This window comes from Stenella coeruleoalba (genome assembly GCF_951394435.1).
Source record: "Stenella coeruleoalba genome assembly, chromosome: 12".
Taxonomy (NCBI): Eukaryota; Metazoa; Chordata; class Mammalia; order Artiodactyla; family Delphinidae; genus Stenella; species Stenella coeruleoalba.
Genome location: NC_137158.1, coordinates 83,962,047 through 83,983,704, shown reverse-complemented (window position 1 = coordinate 83,983,704; position 21,658 = coordinate 83,962,047). Strand labels below are relative to the sequence as shown.

The 21,658-nt window shown below is 35.8% G+C and overlaps 1 protein-coding gene across 14 annotated transcripts in view; it reads left to right on the top strand.

Moving 5' to 3' along the window:
• AGPAT4 (1-acylglycerol-3-phosphate O-acyltransferase 4) overlaps nucleotides 1-21,658 on the top strand; it is a 1,412,586-nt gene that overhangs the window by 682,472 nt on the left and 708,456 nt on the right. Inside the window, exon 1 of one of the 14 annotated variants that reach the window (XM_079939077.1) lies at nucleotides 15,679-15,800. The exons of the other annotated variants lie outside the window; for them this stretch is intronic. Within the exon in view, the coding sequence (XP_079795203.1) occupies nucleotides 15,777-15,800 (24 nt within the window). The 5' untranslated portion in view covers nucleotides 15,679-15,776. Of the gene's footprint in view, nucleotides 1-15,678; nucleotides 15,801-21,658 lie in introns of those variants that run through there. 14 annotated transcript variants of the gene reach the window in all.

Below are 21,658 nucleotides of genomic sequence, written 5' to 3'. Positions count from 1 at the left end.
AAAACTAAATGTGGTAATGTACAAACATTTGGGGAGTCTGGATGAAGAATGTATCAGTTCTGTGTACAGTTCTGCAACTTTTCTATAAATCTGAAGTTATTTCAAATTTTTTAAATTCCAGGGAACTTCCCTGGTGGTCCAGTGGATAAGACTCCACATTCCCAATGCAGGGGGCCCAGGTTCGATCTCTGATCTGGAAACTTGAACCCACATGCCACAACTAAGAGTCCACGTGCCGCAACTAAGAGCTGGTGCAGCCTAAATAAATATACTTTTTTAAAAATTTAAAATTCCGTAAGAAAAAAACAAATATAGGCTTTGGCATCAGACAAAGGCTGGAGTTATGGTTATATTATCGCTGTAAGATTAAATGGTGAAGTGAAGGTACCCACATGACAGACTTGTTGAAGCGTCTACATATAACAACACATTTAGAGCCTTTGGAATATCATAATATAACAGTGTGGTGTATTGTAATTTAAGTCAGTCCATCCATCTTTGTCTGTCTATCTATCTATCTACCTACGTACCTATCAGGTTGGCCAAAAAGTTCATTTGTTTTTTTCCAAGATGTTATGGAACCCAGTATTTCCTCCAAAAGTAAGTTTTTAAAGCATTTCTCCATTAAAGTACAGTTTTGCTAGTCAAAAAAAAAAAAAAAAAGGATAAGTACAAGTAAAATATAATCAGATAGTTGCTATTTTAGAAAGCTTTGTACACCTTTAGTTACTTCTTATGGTTAGAGTACACAAAATGTTTTAAATTTTTAAAATACAGATTTGTTTCTTATTGAAGTATAGTTGATTTACGATATTATATTCATTTCAGGTATACAGCACAGTGACTCAGTATTTTTACTGATTATACTCCATTAAAAGTTATTACAAGCTAATGGCCATAATTTCCTGTGCTATACAATAGATCCGTGTTGCTTATCTATTTTATACAGAATAGTTTGTATCTCTTAATCCCTTACCCCTATCTTGCCCCTGCCGCCTTCTCTCTCCCCAATGGTGACTCCTAGTTTGTTTCCTATATCTGTAAGTCTATTTCTATTTTGCTATATACATTTATTTGTTTTATTTTTTAGATTCCACATATAAGTAATATCGTACAGTATTTGTCTTTCTCTGTTTGACTTATTTAACTTAGCATAATGCCTTCCAAATCCATCCATGTTGCTGGAAATGGCAAAATTTCATTCTTTAAGATATAGATTTAATCTAAAGAGAGGTTATTAACCCAAAGCAACCCTTTTAAATATAGTTTTAAAATAGTACCACTGAGCAAACAAAGCTATCAAGATTTTAGCTGTAAGAGTAGGGATGGTTATTCTAGCCACCTGTCAATTATTCACAGCACAGTAAACAAAGTAAAATGGATCATTAAAATGCCGAGCCAATATTTAAACTTAGTTTTAGTCTCAAAAGTTTCAGTATCTTTATAAATCAGAGTTTTATTCTAATAGCCAAGGATCCAATTCTGGGAGGGTCCGCCCGTGCTGACAGCAGGCCAGGAAAGTAATAACTATGGCAGTCTCACAGGGGGGAAACTAATTTGTGTCTCAGAAACATTCCTTTACTTTGTCCAAAAGATTTTCATTTGTTTGTTTGTTTCAGTAAATAGTAACTCCAACCCTACGGGAAATTAGCATGTAAGAATTTAATTTACAAATAACATTTTATAAATATGCCTTTTCATAAACCAGAAAACTTTTATTTCAATTCACACACCCTCCTGTGCCCGTGAAGAGCAATTTTATCTTCAGTATGTATCACAAAGGTTGAAAAAAAAATACCTTTGGAGAGACCTTCAAGATGGTGGAGGAGTAAGGCATGGAGATCAACTTTCTCCCCACAAATACATCAGAAATACACCTACATGTGGAACAACTCCTACAGAACACCTACTGAATGCTGGCAGAAGACCTCAGACCTCCCAAAAGGCAAGAAACTCCCCACATACCTGGGTAGGGCAAAAGAAAAAACAGAGGCTAAAGAATAGGAACGGGACCTGAACCTCTGGGAGGCAGCTGTGAAGGAGGTAAAGTTTCCCCACACTAGGAAGACCCTTCGCTGGCAGAGACAGGGCCTGGGCAAGGGGGAAACTTCGCAGCCACAGAGGGGTGTGCAGCAACAGGGGTGCAGAGGGAAAAGCAGAGAGATTCCCGCCCAGAGGATCGGTGCTGACCAGCACTCACCAGCCTGAGAGGCTCATATGCTCACCCGCCGGGGTGGGTGGTGGCTGGGAGCTGAGGCTCCAGCTTCGGAGGTTGGATCCCAGGGAGAAGACTGGGGTTGGCTGCATGAAGACAGCCTGAAGGGGGTACTGCGCTAGCTGTAGCTAGCCGGGAGGGAGTCCAGGAAAAAGTCAGGACCTGCCAAAGAGGCAAGAGACCATTATTTCGGGTTGCGCAAGGAGAGGGGATTCAGAGCACCACCTAAACGAGCTCCAGAGACGGGCGTGAGCCGCGGCTATCAACGCAGACCCCAGAGACGACGGGCACGAAATGGTAACGCTGCTCCTGCAGCCACCAAGAATCTTGTGTGCAAGCACAAGTCACTATCCACACGCGCCCCCCCCCACCCCCCTGGCACCCCGGGAGCCTGTGCAACCCACCACTGCCGGGGTACCATGATCCAGGGACAACTTCCCTGGGAGAACACATGGTGTGCCTCAGGCTGTTGAAAGGTCACTCTGGCCTCTGCTGTGGCAGGCTTGCCCCACATTCCAATTATGACTACCATACCCCTCCCCCCAGCCTGAGTGAGCCGGAGCCCCCTAATCAGCTGCTGCTTTAACCTCCTCCTGTCTGAGCAGGAACAGCAGCCTGAGGGTGACCTACACGCAGAGGCGGGGCCAAATTCAAAGCTGAACCCCGGGAGCTGTGCGAACAAAGAAGAGAAAGGGAAATCTCTCCCAGAAGCCTGAGGAACAGCAGATTAAATCCCCACAGTAAACTTGATGAACCCCGCATCTCTGGAATACCTGAATACACAACAAATGTTTCCAAAATTGAGGAGGTGGACTTGCGGTTTGCTGTCTGTGACTGACTTGTTTCTGATTTTTATGTTTATCTTAGTATAGTTGTTAGCCCTTGTCATCATTGGTGGATTTGTTTATTGGTTTGCTTGCTCTCTCCTTTTTTTTTTTTTTTTTTTTGCTGTACATGGGCCTCTCATTGTTGTGGCCTCTCCCGTTGTGGAGCACAGGCTCTGGACATGCAGGCTCAGCGGCCACAGCTCACGGGCCTAGCCGCTCCATGGCATGTGGGATCCTCCCAGACCGGGGCATGATGTACCGCAAAAAAAAAAAAAAAGAAAGCTGGAGTAGCAATTCTCATATCAGACAAAATACACTTTAAAACAAAGACTATTACAAGAGACAAAGAAGGACACTACATAATGATCAAGGGATCCACCCAAGAAGAAGATATAACAATTGTAGATATTTATGCACCCAACATAGGAGCACCTCAATACATAAGGCAAATGCTAACAGCCATAAAAGAGGAAATGGACAGTAACACAATCATAGTGAGGGACTTTAACACCCCACTTTCACCAATGGACAGATCATCCAAAGTGAAAATAAATAAGGAAACATAAGCTTTAAATGATACATTAAACCTGATGGATTTAATTGATATTTATAGGACGTTCCATCCAAAAACAACAGAATACACTTTCTTCTCAAGTGCTCATGGAACATTTTCCAGGAGAGATCATATCTTGTGTCACAAATCAAGCCTCGGTAAATTTAAGAAAATTGAAATCATATCAAGTATCTTTTCTGACCACAACACTATGAGACTAGATATCAGTTACAGGAAAAAAATCTATAAAAAATAAAAACACATGGAGGCTAAACAATATACTACTAAATAACCAAGAGATCACTGAGGAAATCAAAAAATACCTAGAAACAAGCAACAATGAAAACGCAATGGCCCAAAACCTCTGGGATGCAGCAAAAGCAGTTCTAAGAGGGAAACTTATAGCAATACAATCCTACCTCAAGAAACATCTCAAATAAACAATCTAACCTTACACCTAAAGAAATTAGAGAAAGAAGAACAAAAAAACCCCGAAGTTTGCAGAAGGAAAGAAATCATAAAGATCAGATCAGAAATAAATGGAAAAGAAATGAAGGAAACAATAGCAAAGATCAATAAAACTAAAAGCTGGTTCTTTGAGAAGATAAACAAAATTGATAAACCACTAGCCAGACTCATCAAGAAAAAATGGGAGAAGACTTAAATCAACAGAATTAGAAATGAAAAAGAAGAAGTAACAACTGACCCTGCAGAAATACAAAGGATCATGAGGGATTACTACAAGCAACTATATGCCAAAAAAATGAACTACCTGGAAGAAATGGACACATTCTTAGAAAAGCACAACCTTCCGAGACTGAACCAGGAAGAAATAGAAAATATAAACAGACCAATCACAAGCACTGGAATTGAAACTGTGATTAAAAATCTTCCAACAAACAAAAGCCCAGGACCAGATGGCTTCACAGGCGAACTCTATCAAACATTTAGAGAAGAGCTAACACCTATCCTTCTCAAGCTCTTCAAAAATATAGCAGAGAGAGGAACACTCCTAAACTCATTCTATGAGGCCACCATCACCCTGATACCAAAACCAGACAAAGATGTTGTAAAAAAAGAAAACTACAGACCAATATCACTGATGAACATAGATGCAAAAATCCTCAACAACATACTAGCAAATAGAATCCTACAGCACATTAAAAGCATCATACATCATGATCAAGTGGGATTTATCCCAGGAATGCAAGGATTCTTCAATATATGCAAATCAATCAATGTGATACACCATATTAACAAATTGAAGGATAAAAACTATATACTCATCTCAATAGACTCAGAAAAAGCTTTTGACAAAATTCAATACTCATTTATGATAAAAACTCTCTAGAAAGTAGGCATAGAAGGAACTTACCTCAACATAATAAAGGCCATATATGACAAACCCACAGCCAACATCATTCTCAGTGGTAAAAAACTGAAACTATTTCCTCTAAAATCAGGAAGAAGTCAATGATGCCCACTCTCACCAGTATTATTCAATATAGTTTTGCAAGTTTTAGCCACAGCAATCAGAGAAGGAAAATAAATAAAAGGAATCCAAATCAGAACAGAAGAAATAAAGTTGTCACTGTTTGCAGATGACATGATACTATACATAGAGAATCCTAAAGATGCTACCAGAAAACTCCTAGAGGTAATCAATGAATTTGGTAAAGTAGCAGGATACAAAATTAATGCACAGAAATCTCTTGCATTCCTATATACTAATGATGAAATATCTGAAAGAGAAATTAAGGAAACACTCCCATTTACCACTGCAGCAAATAGAATAATATACCTAGGAATAAACCTACCTAAGGAGACCAGAGACCTGTATTCAGAAAACTGTAAGACACTGATGTAATAAATTAAAGATGATACAAACAGATGGAGAGATATATCTTGTTCTTGGATTGGAAGAATCAAGAATGTGAAAATAACTAAACTACCCAAAGCAATCTACAGATTCAATGCAATCCCTATCAAACTACCAAATGGCATTTTACACAGAACTAGATCAAAAAGTTTCACAGTTTGTATGGAAACACAAAAGATCCCTAATAGCCAAAGCAATCTTGAGAAAGAAAAATGGATCTGGACGAATCAGGCTTCCTAACTTCAGACTATACTACAAAGCTACAGTAATCAAGACAGTATGGTACTGGCACAAAAACAGAAATATAGGTCAGTGAAACAGGATAGAGAGCTCAGAGATAAACCCGCACACATATGGTCACCTTATTTTTGATAAAGGAGGCAAGAATATACAATGGAGAAAAGATAGCCTCTTCAATGAGTGGTGCTGGGAAAAGTGGACAGCTACATGTCAAAGAATGAAATTAGAACACGTCTTAACACCATACAGAAAAATAAACTCAAAATGGATTAAAGACCTAAATGTAAGGCCAAACACAATAAATCTCTTAAGGGAAAACATAGGAAGAACACTCTGCTATAAATCACAGCAAGATTGTTTTTGACCCACCTCCTAGAGAAATGGAAATAAAAACAAATATAAACAAATGGAACCTAATGAAACTTAAAAACTTTTGCACGTCATAGGAAACCATAAACAAGACGAAAAGACAACCCTCAGAATGGGAGAAAATATTTGCCAATGAAGCGACTGACAAAGGATTAATCTCCAAAATATACAAGCAGCTCATGCAGCTTAATATCAAAAAACAAAAAACAACCCAATCCAAAAATGGGCAGAAGATCTAAATAGACATTTCTCCAAAGATATACAGATTGCCAGCAAACACATGAAAGGATGCTCAACATCACTAATCATTAGAGAAATGCAAATCAAAACTACAGTAAGGTATCACCTCACACCAGTCAGAATGTACACTACCAAATGTAAAATAGATAGCTAGTGGGGAGCAGCTCCATTGCACGGGATGTTCAGCTCGGTGCTTTGTGACCACCTAGAGGGGTGGGATAGGGAGGGTGCGAGGGAGACGCAAGAGGGAAGGGATATGAGGGTATGTGTATACATATAGCCGATTCACTTTGTTATACAGCAGAAACTAGCACATCATTGTAAAGCAATTATACTCCAATAAAGATGTTTAAAAAGAAAAATTACCTGTGACTTTGTATTCCAGGTTCAGCTTTTCTCCTTGTGGAAACTGATATTATTCTTTTCCCTCCCTTTTTGCCTTAAGTAATTGAAGAAGAGCAGGGCTGATGGTAGTGGTTTTATTTTCATTTTGCTGAAATTTCTAGAAAGAAGTATGTTACCCTAGCTTGTGAAATGTGATGAGTCCTTGATGGTTTCCTTCTGGGAGTGAGTTGCTTTGAGTTCTATTTTTCCAATTTTTATTTCCAAATTTCCATTTGCCTTCCAGGACTGAGTCTAGGCTCTGTCTTCTTTATGATCCTTCTTGTAGCGTTTATTTTGTTCCTAAACCCACAGAACTATTTTAAGCGTATCCACATTTTTTGGTTCTCAGAAATAGTTAAGCCTTTCTCTACAGTAGTCATGTTCCTTTATCTTTGCTGATACAGTTCCCTTCAAGTACTGTCAGGCTATGTAAATAACATTCCTATTATAAAGCCAATATCTTTATCCCCATGGAAGGCTGTGGTATCTTCTTCTTGTGTGACACATTCTTCAGGTTTATGTTTCTATTCCTAAGTCTCTTTTCTTTTATTTTAAATTGTAAGTATTCCATACAGAATTGTATTTTAAATCCAAAGAAGACTGATTAATGTAACTGAGTTTGCCCACGACAGTCTTAGTTGTTCCAGCTTCTATCTGGGGGTTATTGATCCCAAGACTTTGGCCAAGTTCCTGCTACAAGTTCTATTTTATGGTAAATAAGTGTATAAAATCAACACTAAATAGTATACACATTGCAACATTTTCCACTCCTCAGTCATGGCTGTTACACACAGTGAGACCTGAGAAATAAACACCTCTCCAGTTTCTTCTGTTTGACCAAAACCAACAAAAATCTCAACTAGCCCATCTAGGGCAGCTTCCTGGGACAGAGAGCAGAATGGAGAGGGTGGAAAGGGGATCTGAAGTGACAAATAGCAGATATCCAGCCCAAATAGTTTCCAAGTACATGTTTATGTTTGTCACTATATTGTGAAATTTTTTCTGACACACCTTCTATCTCTTGTTTCTGAACTTCTCCCATCTCTTGAGAATTTGCAAGGAGTTTCACGATAAGCTTTGTAGTTCTGCTTTCCTACTTCTCTTAAAATTGCCAGAAGAAGCTCAATTTGTTGGTCTTAGACAAGTTAGTTATACCTCATTTCCCTTGGTAATTTTTTCAGTTGAGCTTCATTTTTTATTTTAGTATCTTGCCTAAGTGTGAGGTATCTTATAAATACTCCCCTACGGACATCTGAAAATGTATCCACAGCTATAATTTTCAAACTCAGGTTGTATAGGAAAGCCTTTCATTCACCTATATCACAATGACATATAAATAGAGCACCTGGTTGTTTTGAATGTATATTGATTCTGTTTTTTTTAAAGATATTCAAAATTTCGTGTTTATGGAATGAAGTTATTATAGATGACTCAGGATAGCTATAAATTCAAATTGATTTAGAACCATATTGTTTGCCTTTGGAGATGCTAAGCCATTCTCCTTACTATTTTCCTCCAAATATTGTGTCATTAAGGTAATAATGTTGTCTGCCAGAATTTGTTGTGATGAGCAGATGGATTACTAATATTTTGTTGATTGATTTCTCACTCAGCTCTGCTATAAACTTAATTGATGATTCTGCCATCAGCAGTTTAAATGGTAGCTATTAAGTTTAGACTTGGAGACTGAAAAACTCTTGCCTATTAAAGTTGTTTTTTCATTATCTGTTTTTATTTTTAGAAATATATACTCAAAACACCTTCTTTCCCTAGCTGAAGAAACATGTGTCAATCTATAAAATTATTCTCTGGGATGGGGGCTTTTTTTTTTTAATAGCTTTGATTTCTTGCCTAAAATGTGTGTGCTACTATGTTAGTGAATGGTATTACTATTATTATTATTGTTGAAGAATATCTTCTTTAGATTCTTAGCATGAAAGAATGAACCCCGTGGCCTTTCTTTAACCTGACATAGTTGTATTTCCATGAGAGGCTTTTTCCTTCCTTTCAGCATGACCACTATACTATATTCTCAGACCAATGGCATTTCTTTAAAGGTACAGCCCTTCATTAAATATAGAGAAATGAATAATAGCAACATTGCTTTTCAGGCACAGTTAAAATTTGTTTTTAAAAAATGCTCATTTTCCACCACCTTTTGGATCTTGGCTGATAAATAGTGTACTTTTCATTCATCCATTCATTCATTCATTCATTCAACTATTCACTGGTTCATTCATTTAGCTTTATATATGTGCCTGGTAGTGCTCTGATTTCTAAAAATACTGTGATAAAAAAGAGAAGGTCACTGGCCTTGTTTATTCGCAGAGTGGGGTGGGGGGTGAAGGAAGGCAAATCAAAAGCAGTTTTAAAATGTTTATTAATTAAGATAATGTCAGGTAGCGACAAGTGCTATGATAAAGATCAGTATGGGATCACATCATCAAGAGAGAACAGGATAGAGGTGAGAAGCTACGTTGGATTGAGTCTCAAAGACCTTCAGTTGACATCTAAATGGTAAGAAAGAAACAGGCATGTGAAGATCAGAAGGTGGAGAGCTCTAGGCAAAGAGACAGCTAATGCAAAGTGTCTTAAGCAGGGAAAGGGAGGGGCGTGTCTGAGGAGCTGAAAGAGGAGGACCAGTGTGATAAGGATGAGGGGTATGGCCAGGATGATGCGTGGAGACCAAACTGGCCCAGATCATGCAGGGTTGTCTGCCAAGTGGGATGTAAAATTAGAGACTAAATAGGGAAAGAATATCATCTGGCTTATGCTGTTGAAAGACTCATCTTGCTGTGGGAAGCATGTGGCAAAGCATCAGTTTCTTGTGTAAGATTATTTCCCTTTCAATTACATTTTAAAATCCCAATAACTGCCAATGGTTCGTTCAGTTTGATCAACAAATATTTATCAATCAACTGCTGGATATTATGGAACAGTGCTAAGTGGGAAACAAAATGGAACGAAACAAAACCACACAAATAAGTATACAATTTTATTTTAATTGTTTAAAAATAAACTTTTGATGCATTTTATAGTGATTCAAAGAGAAACACATTTACCTATTTTTGTTCAAACAGGATGGTTATGTTTTCATATGCCTTCTTATTTTTAATTAAATTTAGCAATATCACAGCATCAAATGTCAATAGATATATGATATGATTTTATATTATTTTGAATTCATAAATGGCTTTAAAATTCTACAGTTATGGGCTTCCCTGGTGGCGCAGTGGTTGAGAGTCCGCCTGCCGATGCAGGGGACACGAGTTCGTGCCCCGGTCCGGAAAGATCCCACATGCTGCAGGGCGGCTGGGCCCGTGAGCCATGGCCGCTGAGCCTGCGCGTCCGGAGCCTGTGCTCCGCAAAGGGAGAGGCCACAACAGTGAGAGGCCCGCATACCGCAAAAAAAAAAAAAAAAAAAAAAAAAAAAAAAAAAAAATTCTACAGTTATGAAATCATATTATAGGATTAGACAGATTTAGATAATAGAAATAATATACGTTTTTGCTCTTTACCATCTTCTAACCCTTATGTCTAGCACCAGTTTTTAAAGTTAATTTTTTTTCCCCAAAAAAGGTCAGGTTTGATATGTAAGCAAAGACCCTGCAGTTCTGTATCTCAAGTGCTTTAAAGCTAGCTTGGAAAAGTAAACTGAGCCCAAGGAGCTTTTATCATGAATGCAGTCTTTCTACTCTGTAGCCAGAGGCATTCTTGGCAGGACAATAAGTTCAGCTGTCAACACTCAAGCAAGAAAGCAAGTGGGAGCTAAAGAGTTTCTCTCTCTCTCTCCCTGTCCCTCTCCCTCTCTCTCTCTCTCTCTCTCTCTCTCTCTCTCTCTCTCTCTCTCTCCTTTTTTTTTCCTTCCTAGCAATTTAATACTACTGCTGAGAGCAAGAGAGAGAAAGAGCAAGAGAGCTGATTTGTATTTCATTGAACCTAATCTCCCAGAGCCTTTCTCCTGTTTAAGCAAAGTAACAGGTCAACTTAATTTTTAGTGATATGGTAAAATGTCTTACCATATGTTATAACATGCTTCGTGAGTCAACAGTTTTTGCCTTCTTTTTAGAGCTATTTCTTACAAAATTCCTAATTTGTTCAACTTTCCTGGCATTCTATGTTGTCCTTACTCCCTTTCTTATCAATTAAAAGTTGAATGTAGACCAAACTAAAAGCCTGCAGAGTTAGAGACCTTATCTTGGAAGAAGCACCTGTTTGAAATACTGCCATTTTTCTCTTTCTAATTTAATTGTACTAATATACTTAATATAAAAGTTTAGCTCTATGTTTTGTATTACCTTGTTATTTTCCAGATTAATATCTTGATTTCAAAAGCAATTACTGTAATACTTATTTCATTTAAATAAGTTATTGCCCAAGAAAGTTTTCTTTTTTATCCCTAAACACAAATAATATGTTTCTACTAAGAGCAAACTGTATATTTTTAAGTTTTTTGCAAAATAATCAATAGCAATTTAAATAAAACATTATCTTCAGCCTTTTCCTGAAATTTGCTTACCCTATTGACCTCAGCATAAAAAATATTTTCATGAAACTTATTTTCCATTCACCATCAAACCTGGGTCTGAGAAGACACTTACGAAGTGAAGCTGGTTGATACCCAGTTTTCAACAATCATTGCTCATCACAGGGGAAGAGTTTCTGCAGTGTGATGGATGACTTACTATGTGGATTCCAAGTGCTCCAGTTCAATAGTTCCTTTCCTGAGCTACTATTTTGCAACAGATGTTTCTAGAAAACTTTTTGTGCTGTCATTACCTCCAGTGAGTTTAAGAAATTTGTTTATTCTATTGCAACTCTAAACATTCATTATCCTCAAGCAAATGATTACACAGTATTTCTCAACTATCATCCGCTAGCCAGAGAATGTTTATGGCTTTCTCTCAGATAAATTCTTAATTTCTTTGTGTTGAGTGTGCTAGACCCCAGGCTTTTCAGGTTTGGACATGAATTGCTTCAGGGTGACAATACCTTGCAGTCTTGTTTATTCATCTCTTTCCAGGCTGACATGAGTCTACTTCCAAAATTTGTGTGGGGAAAACATAAGAAAAGGATGAAGTTGGGGAAAGGTGAACCTTGTTACCTATCTATTAACCTAGAATAGTCTGAACTGAATAAAACTATGTAAAGAGTGTTGCTTCTGTTGATTAGCACATTCTGGTCAAGCTAGGTTTTTAACAATTTTTATAATAATGAAGTGCCTGTCTTTCACTTCCATCAAGATGGTGAATCAGGGACTAGTTTACCACTTCCTGATTAAAACCAACAAATATTAGGCAAAATATATGAAATAATGGTGTTCAAGACATCAGCAACAAAGGACAGTGATTTCTGAGAGACAGAGAAAAATATGGTGATTTCTATGATTGCCCCAACTCACTGCCTTGAGAGGGTGTTCAGGCTATGGCACAGGGAGGAATAGCCTAGACAAAGCCCAGCAGATTCCTTGATTTGAAAAGACTGATCTGAGGATCTGGAAGCTGGAGTTTGTAGGACAAAGTCCAGAGATTAAAAAAAAAAAAAAAAAAAAAGCTGTATAGAGGAAGAATCCATAGATTACACTAAGAACTATTTGAAATGATTAAAGAAACAGTAACCCAACTCTCACACAGGGCTGGGAACACTGCTTCTCTCTAGCAGCCAGACTGGAAAACTTCATGAGGCACTGTATAGAATACTCAGAAGGACTTTGCCTCAGTAGTGAGAAATATTTTTTTATAAACTAAGTGCTTCTTTGGATCCAACTACCAAATCTTAAAAACAAGACCCTAATAGATCAAAATATTACCAGGGAACTAACTGTATTCCAACACAAACTCCAAGAATATTTCTTAGAATATAAAAGTCCAACATGGCAAATCAACAATGCCTAGCATTAAATCAGAGATTACAAGTCATGCAAAGAAGCAGTAATACATGACAATAATAATGAAAAACACTAACAATTCAAAATTGAACCAGAACTGACTCAGATGTTAGAAGTGGGGCATGGAAACATTAAAATAATCACTATAACTATATTCCATATTTTCAAAGAGTTAAATGGAGACATGGGATATAAAACAGACCTAAATTGAACTCTTAGTGAGGAAAACCATAATGTCTGAAGTGAAAAATACACTGGATGGGATTAGTGGCAGGTTAGACTTTACAGAATAAAAGATTAGTGAATTTAAAGACATAACAATGGAAACTATCCAAACTGAAACTCAGTAAATATTTTTTTTTAAAGGAAAAGAGTATCAGTGAAATGTGGGACAATTTCAAGCAGCCTAATATATGTGTAGTGAGTCCCTGAATAAAAGGAGTAGAGGAGAAACAAAAAAAAAACTATTTTAAGAACTAAAGACTGAAAATTTTTCAATAAACATGAAGAAACTACATTATACACATGATAATCAAAGGGCTTAAAACCAATGATAAGGAAAAATGCTTTAAAAGTAGACAAAGAAAACAGACACTTTATATACAGAAGAAGAAAAATAAGAATGAAAACATGCTTCTTATAGGAAAATACCAGGAGAGAAGACAGTTGAGCAGTAGCTTTAAGTACTGAAAGAACAAAATTTATCAACCTAGATTTCTATACCCAGCAAAAGTGAATTTTTAAAATGACAGTGAAAGGGACTTTTTCAGACATAAAAAGGGACTTTTTCAGACATAAAAGCTGTGTTTATCTCTAGCAGATAAATATAATAAATATTAAAGGAAGCCCTTGAGGCAGAAGGAAAATTATGTTGGGTGGAAACATAGGAATAAAGTGCACCGGGATGGTAACTACATGATTAAATATATAATATTTTGTATTTCTTAAACATTTTAAAATAATAAGCTCTTTAAATAAAATACAAGAATGTATTACAGGGCTTATAATACATGTATAAAAATGTATGACAATAGCACAAAGCTGGGTGTAGAAAAAAAAAGGAAGAATACTCTTGAAAGTTCTTACACTCTGTGAAAAGTGGCATAACATCACTCTAAAATAGACTTTGATGAGTTAAAAATGAATATTATAAAAATATATATATATTTGCATATAAATAGTTATATATAATATATACAAATAATAGTATAATAACAGTACATAAGAATATAGTGTACTATAATCCTTAAGCAATGACTAAACTATTAATAACAAAGAGCTATACCTGATAAGCCAATAAAGAATATAAAATAGAGACACAAAAATAACTAATACAAAAAAAGGCATAAAAACAGGAAAAAAGAACAACGAATAGATGGGAAAAATAGAAAGCAAAAAGTTAAGATGATAGACTTAAGTCAAACCATATAAATAATCCCATGAAATGTGACCCACAGGATCCAGCACGTTGCCTGACACAGGGAAGATGCAAAGTGAATGTCAGTGCATGAACAGACTTGTGATGAAATGCTCACCCACACAGAGATGAGGATTTGCTGCTGTGTGCTTTTGCGTTGGGTTAATGTTCACTACAAGTCACCTTATATTTTTCAGGAGTTGTGGAGCTGGTACATGGCCAGGACAGTCATTCTTCTTGACATCACTATCACTTTTCTTGATATCACTGGCCAGTACATTTCAGTGTACAGATGGGCACAAGTGGCATCAGCACCCTGAAATCAATTGCAGAGGCATCCCCTTTGGGTTACTTGTCAATTTTACATCCATGCAGACATATTTCTTCTGTAGGCAGTTGCTGATAATTTTTCTTTTATTGTTACTTCTGAGTCATGATAGCTCACTATGGCAATGATCCTTAAAGGATGAGGAGGGCCGTATAGCAAAATCTTTGTGATAGGTGTCAGCTGTGTATAACTTTGTGTTGAAGGTACTGGAAATCTCTCTTCATTTGCCCTCCCTTAGTCTATTGAGCATCTACATATATTTCCAGCAAACACTTTTGTAGGCTAAGAGCACAAAATAAAATAGAATGGTTTTTATTATCAAAGGAACAAAGAATGATTATGGTAGTGTAGAAAAAATTACCACACATGCTCAATTCACTCTACTCTTTCTTGGAAACATAAACTAACACCATAAATCACTTATTTCCACAATATGATTTCCCTGAATATCCCACTTATATTGAGGCATTTTAGGGGGAGGAAATATACTACAAATTGACCCTTTGACACATTTACACTGCAAATATTTATAAAATGATTGGATTTCTCATTCACTGTCTTTTATTCTCTTGAAACTCTACTGGAGCCCAGAAAATTCATCTAAACTTTCTCTCATTTAATGCATGAGTAAATGTTGCTGTTGTTTTTTAAGTACTGAAATCTCAGCATAGTGGGCAAACTATAGCTAATGAAACCTGGTACCAGAGTAGAAAGCTGTAACCAGCATAACTGGTACCAAGCCCTGGCAACACATTCACTGCTTGCTTGAGATTACCCTAATATAGTTTGATTTATCTTTGTCAGACAAACAAACATACAAATTTGGCAAAACACACAAATGTTTATTTATATTCAAACATATATGGAATTTCATACATACAGCTAATATTTCATTCTCAGTTTTATAAAAAGTGGTTATTATATATTTAGCAAACATGAGTTCATGTCAATTATGATTTACACATAAATGCAGAATCTCCTAGCAGCCATTCTAGCACAAATGAAGACTTCTGACAGTACATCTAATATGTGGGCACAAGGGGTTGAAGCTGATAATAGGCTAAAAATAGTCAACTTATAATTTTTATGTCCATAGATTATCCAAAAGTGTTATTGCTATTACTTCCCCACTAAATCTAAACTGGTAAAACTCATACTTTCCAAAAGCCTCATAAAGAAAAGACAAGATGAAATAATATATTAAAAGTGCTTTATAATTACCATGTAAATGTAGTTTTTTATATTTTATTTCATGATATGTGTTTTCTGTATCTCCACATTATTGTCTCATATAAAACATTTTTTATTTTTTATGAAAGTAGCTCTCTTGCTTTCATAGGGTTATGAAGGTCATCAAAACTCATCATTGCCTGGCGCCCATGTTTGAAGACACAGATCTGGCCAACTCTGAGCCGGCACTTGGCCATTTTTGCACAGATGGGCTTATTTATAACCAGCCAGGTAATGATGTATTCACTGAGCACCAGGTGTTTGTGATGAAAAAAAAAATGTTTGCAGCCAAAACATATTGACAGAACTGTCCATCTTGAGGTTACTTACGTACATATTTTGGTTTGCGAATGGTGTCTCAGTCAGCAGTATAAGCCTAAGTAGTTGCCAGATTTCTGAAAAGAATCTAGATTTACACGAGTGGGGTAAGGAAGAAGAGCCCACAGCAGCAACAAAACAGTAGGTGCCTGACGTAACTCAATGTGTTCTGAATAGACTGATTGACCCAACTGATTTGAAAAGTATAATGGAAATAGCACCCATCAGTCTTCTACTACAATGCCTTGAGATATGCCAACTAGCTGGCTGATACTGAATGGTATATTATAGTGGTGAATTATAGATGGTTAGGTCGAATGGCTTAGATAAAGCCTCTAGCAGTTCAGAAAAGTTAGCAACAGAACCCAGATGCCCAGTTTTTATACCTTCTGTTCTAAGTAGAAGATTGTAAGCATATACCCCCTGAGTAACATAAAATTAATGTTTTCCTAGGCTTCTCCTGCAGTATAGAAATATTTTTTTTTTTTTTGCAGAGGTCACTATAATTAATGAGTACATAGATCTCTGTATATAGGGAGAAGAACTTCATCTAATTTAATGCACCAACAGAGAGAATGGGATATGTCTATGAAATAGAATACTGTGTTAGACATGTTGGTCACCTAGATCTCAGTTTACTAGGTATTTCATTGTATGCACTTGGTGTCGTTCATGAACTTAACTGAAGCCTACACTTTTATATATACAGACGTAGACTAGGTTGTAAAGATTTATGGGTCATTTCAGTTGTGAGCTACCTGCTGATCTGAGTACAATATCAGGGGCACATTTTGTGTTTGGGTTGTTTTCCGTGTGACTTCCTTTTGAAGTATGACGATTTAGGTGCTTTCTCCATGTTCATTATAAACAACCTTTTTCCCAGAAAATTTTATAACCTAACCATAAACATCTCCTCTAGGCTAATGCCTGATATATGAAATCCCAAGCAAAAGACATTCTGGTTGGTGGTTGTTTTATATACTTATATAATTTGCCCTTCACACATACTGTGTAATGCTGAATAGTATTGTTAACTATGTAAACATAAAAATACATAAATAGTAATATATATTAATGTAAATTTCTTAAATTCATAACAAATTGAAAGATTTCCTCTCTAAGAATCTGCTATCCTTCATATAATTAACCAAATATTACTTACACCAAGTACATATAAATTTGATTATTAAGAGGAGCTATGAATCAGAGAAAAGTAGTTAAGGACAAATAAAATTCAGTAAGTTTGGAGCACTGTTAGAAATTATAATATTATTTTTGATCAATCAACCACATTTTGGCTTATCAGCTGAAAAGATAACAAGTGTGGTCTAAAGTTAAGTACACACCAGTGGCTTGATAAAGCACATGGGAACCTTTAGTTTGAGTCATATACTAAAGACCAGGTTACCAGATTGGGGTTGGTGTTTCCCATACACTCAGGGAAGTCTTTTACTGAATATCCCAGCTGAGCAGGAGACCTCTAGCTCCGAAGGGAGGGTTAGGAAGTGTTCTTTTGTGTGTATTCTCTAACTAGGCACTGTATGCATTATTTCTAACCTGATCATATCACCTGCCTGCTTAAAATCATTCACAGGCTGCCCATTCCCTTCAGGCTGAAGCCTGAGGGTGCAACGTCCTTTCTGATCTAAACCTCTGGCTCCCCAGCCAGCTTGGTCTTCTGCCGTGTTCCCCCTGATTTTCTACCCTTCAACAATCTCCAAAATTCATCCTCTGGTCTAGTGCCCATCAGTTTGTCTTTGCTTTGTTGCTGTTATCAACGTCACTTATCTTTATTTTGAGTACTTTATTTTCAAAGAATGCATACCCTTTGTAACAATTTAAACAACAAGAAACATGTAAAGAAAATAAATTTTCTCTGTTCTCCCAGTTTCATTCCCCCAAGATGATTAATGTGAACTTTTTTTTTCTGTTTATTCTTTTATACATTTTTCTGTGCTCATTTTAAAAAGCAGGCATATTTGCATGGGTGTTTTTTTTTTTTTTTAAACATCTTTATTGGAGTATAATTGCTTTACAATGGTATGTTAGTTTCAACTTCACAACAAAATGAATCAGTTATATATATACATATGTTCCCATATCTCTTCCCGCTTGCGTCACCCTCCCTCCCACCCTCCCTATCCCACCCCTCCAGGTGGTCACAAAGCACCGAGCTGATCTCCATGTGCTATGCGGCTGCTTCCCACTAGCTATCTACCTTACGTTTGGTAGTGTATACATGTCCATGCCTCTTTATTGCTTTGTCACCGTTTACCCTTCCCCCTCCCCATAGCCTCAAGTCCATTCTCTAGTAAGTCTGTGTCTTTATTCCTGTTTCACCCCTAGGTTTTTCATGACATTTTTTTTTTCTTAAATTCCATATATATGTGTTAGCATACGGTATTTGTCTCTCTCTTTCTGACTTACTTCACTCTGTATGACAGACTCTAGGTCTATCCACCTCATTACAAATAGCTCAATTTCGTCTCTTTTTATGGCTGAGTAATATTCCATTGTATATATGTGCCACATCTTCTTTATCCATTCATCCGATGATGGACACTTAGGTTGTTTCCATCTCTGGGCTATTGTAAATAGAGCTGCAATGAACATTTTGGTACATGACTCTTTTTGAATTATGGTTTTCTCAGGGTATATGTCCAGTAGTGGCATTGCTGGGTCATATGGTAGTTCTATTTGTAGCTTTTTAAGGAACCTCCATACTGTTCTCCACAGTGGCTGTATCAATTTACATTCCCACCAACAGTGTAAGAGGGTTCCCTTTTCTCCACACCCTCTCCAGCATTTATTGTTTCTAGATTTTTTGATGATGGCCATTCTGACTGGTGTGAGATGATATCTCATTGTAGTTTTGATTTGCATTTCTCTAATGATTAGTGATGTTGAGCATTCTTTCATGTGTTTGTTGGCACTCTGTATATCTTCTTTGGAGAAATGTCTATTTAGGTCTTCTGCCCATTTTTGGATTGGGTTGTTTGTTCTTTTGCTATTAAGCTGCATGAGCTGCTTATAAATTTTGGAGATTAATCCTTTGTCAGTTGCTTCATTTGCAAATATTTTCTCCCATTCTGAGGGTTGTCTTTGTATGGGTGTTTTAATTCTCTTTCTTGAAATGGTAATGATACTATATTTATTTCACCATAACTTTTTTCACATAATAGCAGTTCCTATAAAACTTTTAAGATCAATACATGTATATAGATCAAACATTCATTTTAATAGTTTCATCATATTCCATAACATAAATATTGAACAAATCTGATCTTGATGGGTTCTTTCTTTCTGTCCAACACACTATACTGAAGTAAAATCCCAATGAGTAAATTTTTATACATCAGTACTATTATTTTTGTGAATCAGAATAACTGGATAAAACAATATGTACATTTAAAATTTTCATCCAAACTTCTGTGATGATTTTCCAGAGAAGTTGAGGCATTTCCCACCCTCTCACACAGTGTTCTCATTTAACACACACTCACTAGCATTGAATGCTAGTGCTAGTGAGTGTGTGTTAAAGTCAAGTGTGAAAATGGCATGTCCTTGTTGTTCTTAATTATCATTTTTCTGACCACCAGTAAAGGTAAGCATCTTTTCATGTTATTACTCTTTTTGAATTTTCTCTTCCTGAATTTGCCGTCTCATATTCTATTTGGTATTGAATTGGACCGTTTGGTATTTTCTAATGTAATTGGCAGAAGTATTTTTTAAGAGTAGGTATATTAACCCTTTGTCTAGTATGTGTTGTATAAACATTTTAGTCTTTTTGCTTTGCAGAAAGTTTTGAAATTCAGAGCATTTTCTTTATACAAGGAGACTTCATTTATATTTTTCCAAAGAAGCTCTCCCCACTGCTCACATTGCAATTTATATGAATTAACCAACAATTTTTTCCATTGAATATTTATTAAACTTTTTGTTGTTTGTTTTCATATTTAGATATTTAATCCATCTGGAATTCTTTTCTTTAATAATGGCTGACCATTTATTCACTCCAACTATTAGCTATTCAGTTATACCCACACCATTTGTCAAATAACCCATCTTTGTCCCACTGAATGGAAAGGCCAACTTTGTCATATAAGTTGCATATATATTTACAGATATTTCTAGGTTCTCTATTCTGTTCCATTGGCCAATTTATGTATTTCTACACAAATACTATGTTTCTTTGGCTATTATATTATATTATTATATTATATAGCTTAATAAGTTGTAACACCTCCTAGGTGTTACCCTCACCCTCATACAAAAATGTAAATTCTCACACCTTTATTTTTCATATGATTTAAAAAAAATCTTTGTGAAACTAACACACCATTGTAAAGCAATTATACTCCAATAAAGATGTTTTAAAAAAAATGACCAAAAAAAAAAAAAAAAATCTTTGTGCCAATCTTCTTCTCTTCTACCAAAATAATTCCACCTAGGATTCCAATGTGACTTGAACCAAAAGTATATATAAATTCTAGCACTATGTTTTCATTGATAATAACCTTTACATTCAGGACTCTGCCTCTTCATTTACTCAAGTCTTTATTTTAAATACTTGTAATAAATCCTTTGCCTTTCTTGTTGAATAAATGTACCATTATTTTATGGCTTTTGTCGCTATTAGGAAAGGGATTTTTTTCTATTTTCTTTTCTAACTGAATTTTGCAAATACAGGGAAAATCAATTAATTTTTACTATATACTTTGTATTTATCCATGTAACAAAATTTTCTCATTAACTTTCGTAACTTTTAATAGAGTCTCGAGTTTTTTAGGTATGTTGTCATGTCATCTAGAATAAAGATAAATTTGTCATTTTTTTTAACATTGATGATGTGTGTTCTGTTTTCTTTTCTTCTTCAACCATGGATAATACTAGTACTAGTGAGCATTTTCATTTAGTTGAAATGATTTCCTGTTGACAGATGACTTTATTAAATTTATGGTAGCTGAATATTATTTTTTGTGTTAGTGTAGCTGAATTTTCTTCTTATTTTATACAGGACTTTTAGGAATGGCTTCTGATTTTGATCAAGTGATTTGGGTTTACCATTGACCTAATCACATGTATCTCCTTTAAGTTTGGATAGTATGAATTAAATTGACAAATTTGTTAAGGTTGTTGCATCCTTGTACTTCGAAATACATCATTCCTACCTTAGTTTCTTATTGCAGTCCTCACTGTCTGGAAATATATCACATATTCATTTGTTTGTTTATGGTCTTTTCCTCATCCTAGAATGTTTATACTATGACTGTTTTGTTTATCATTGTTTCTTTGGCACCCAGAATAATATCCGGCACAGAGATGATGCTCAGTAAATATTTGCTAAATAAATAAACAAATGTTCAAGGCATATTCATATTTTACTACAATGCTAGTATTAATTTGTCAGAAATATATTTTGGATTTTTGCATCATTCATGAGTAAATCAATATATTGTATTACTTTTCTGGTAGCTTTATTGGCCTTTCAAATTAATGTACACTAGTTTCTTCATGTGAATTAGGATGTTGTTTTATCTTATTCTATGGTTTGGATTTGTTTGGGTAGCTTACAAATGTCAATGCTTTACCTCACAGAAGATCTTTTGTGTTATTTCTTTAATTCTTCTCTTTGTTTATGATTTGCATATTGATGTACTCATTTTCACATTCATGGCTCTGATCTTTTCACTCCTGATTTCCATTTTATTAATAGTTTTACTCTGCCTTCACTCTTGGAGCAGTATACATTTCTTTCGTTTGTTTGTTTT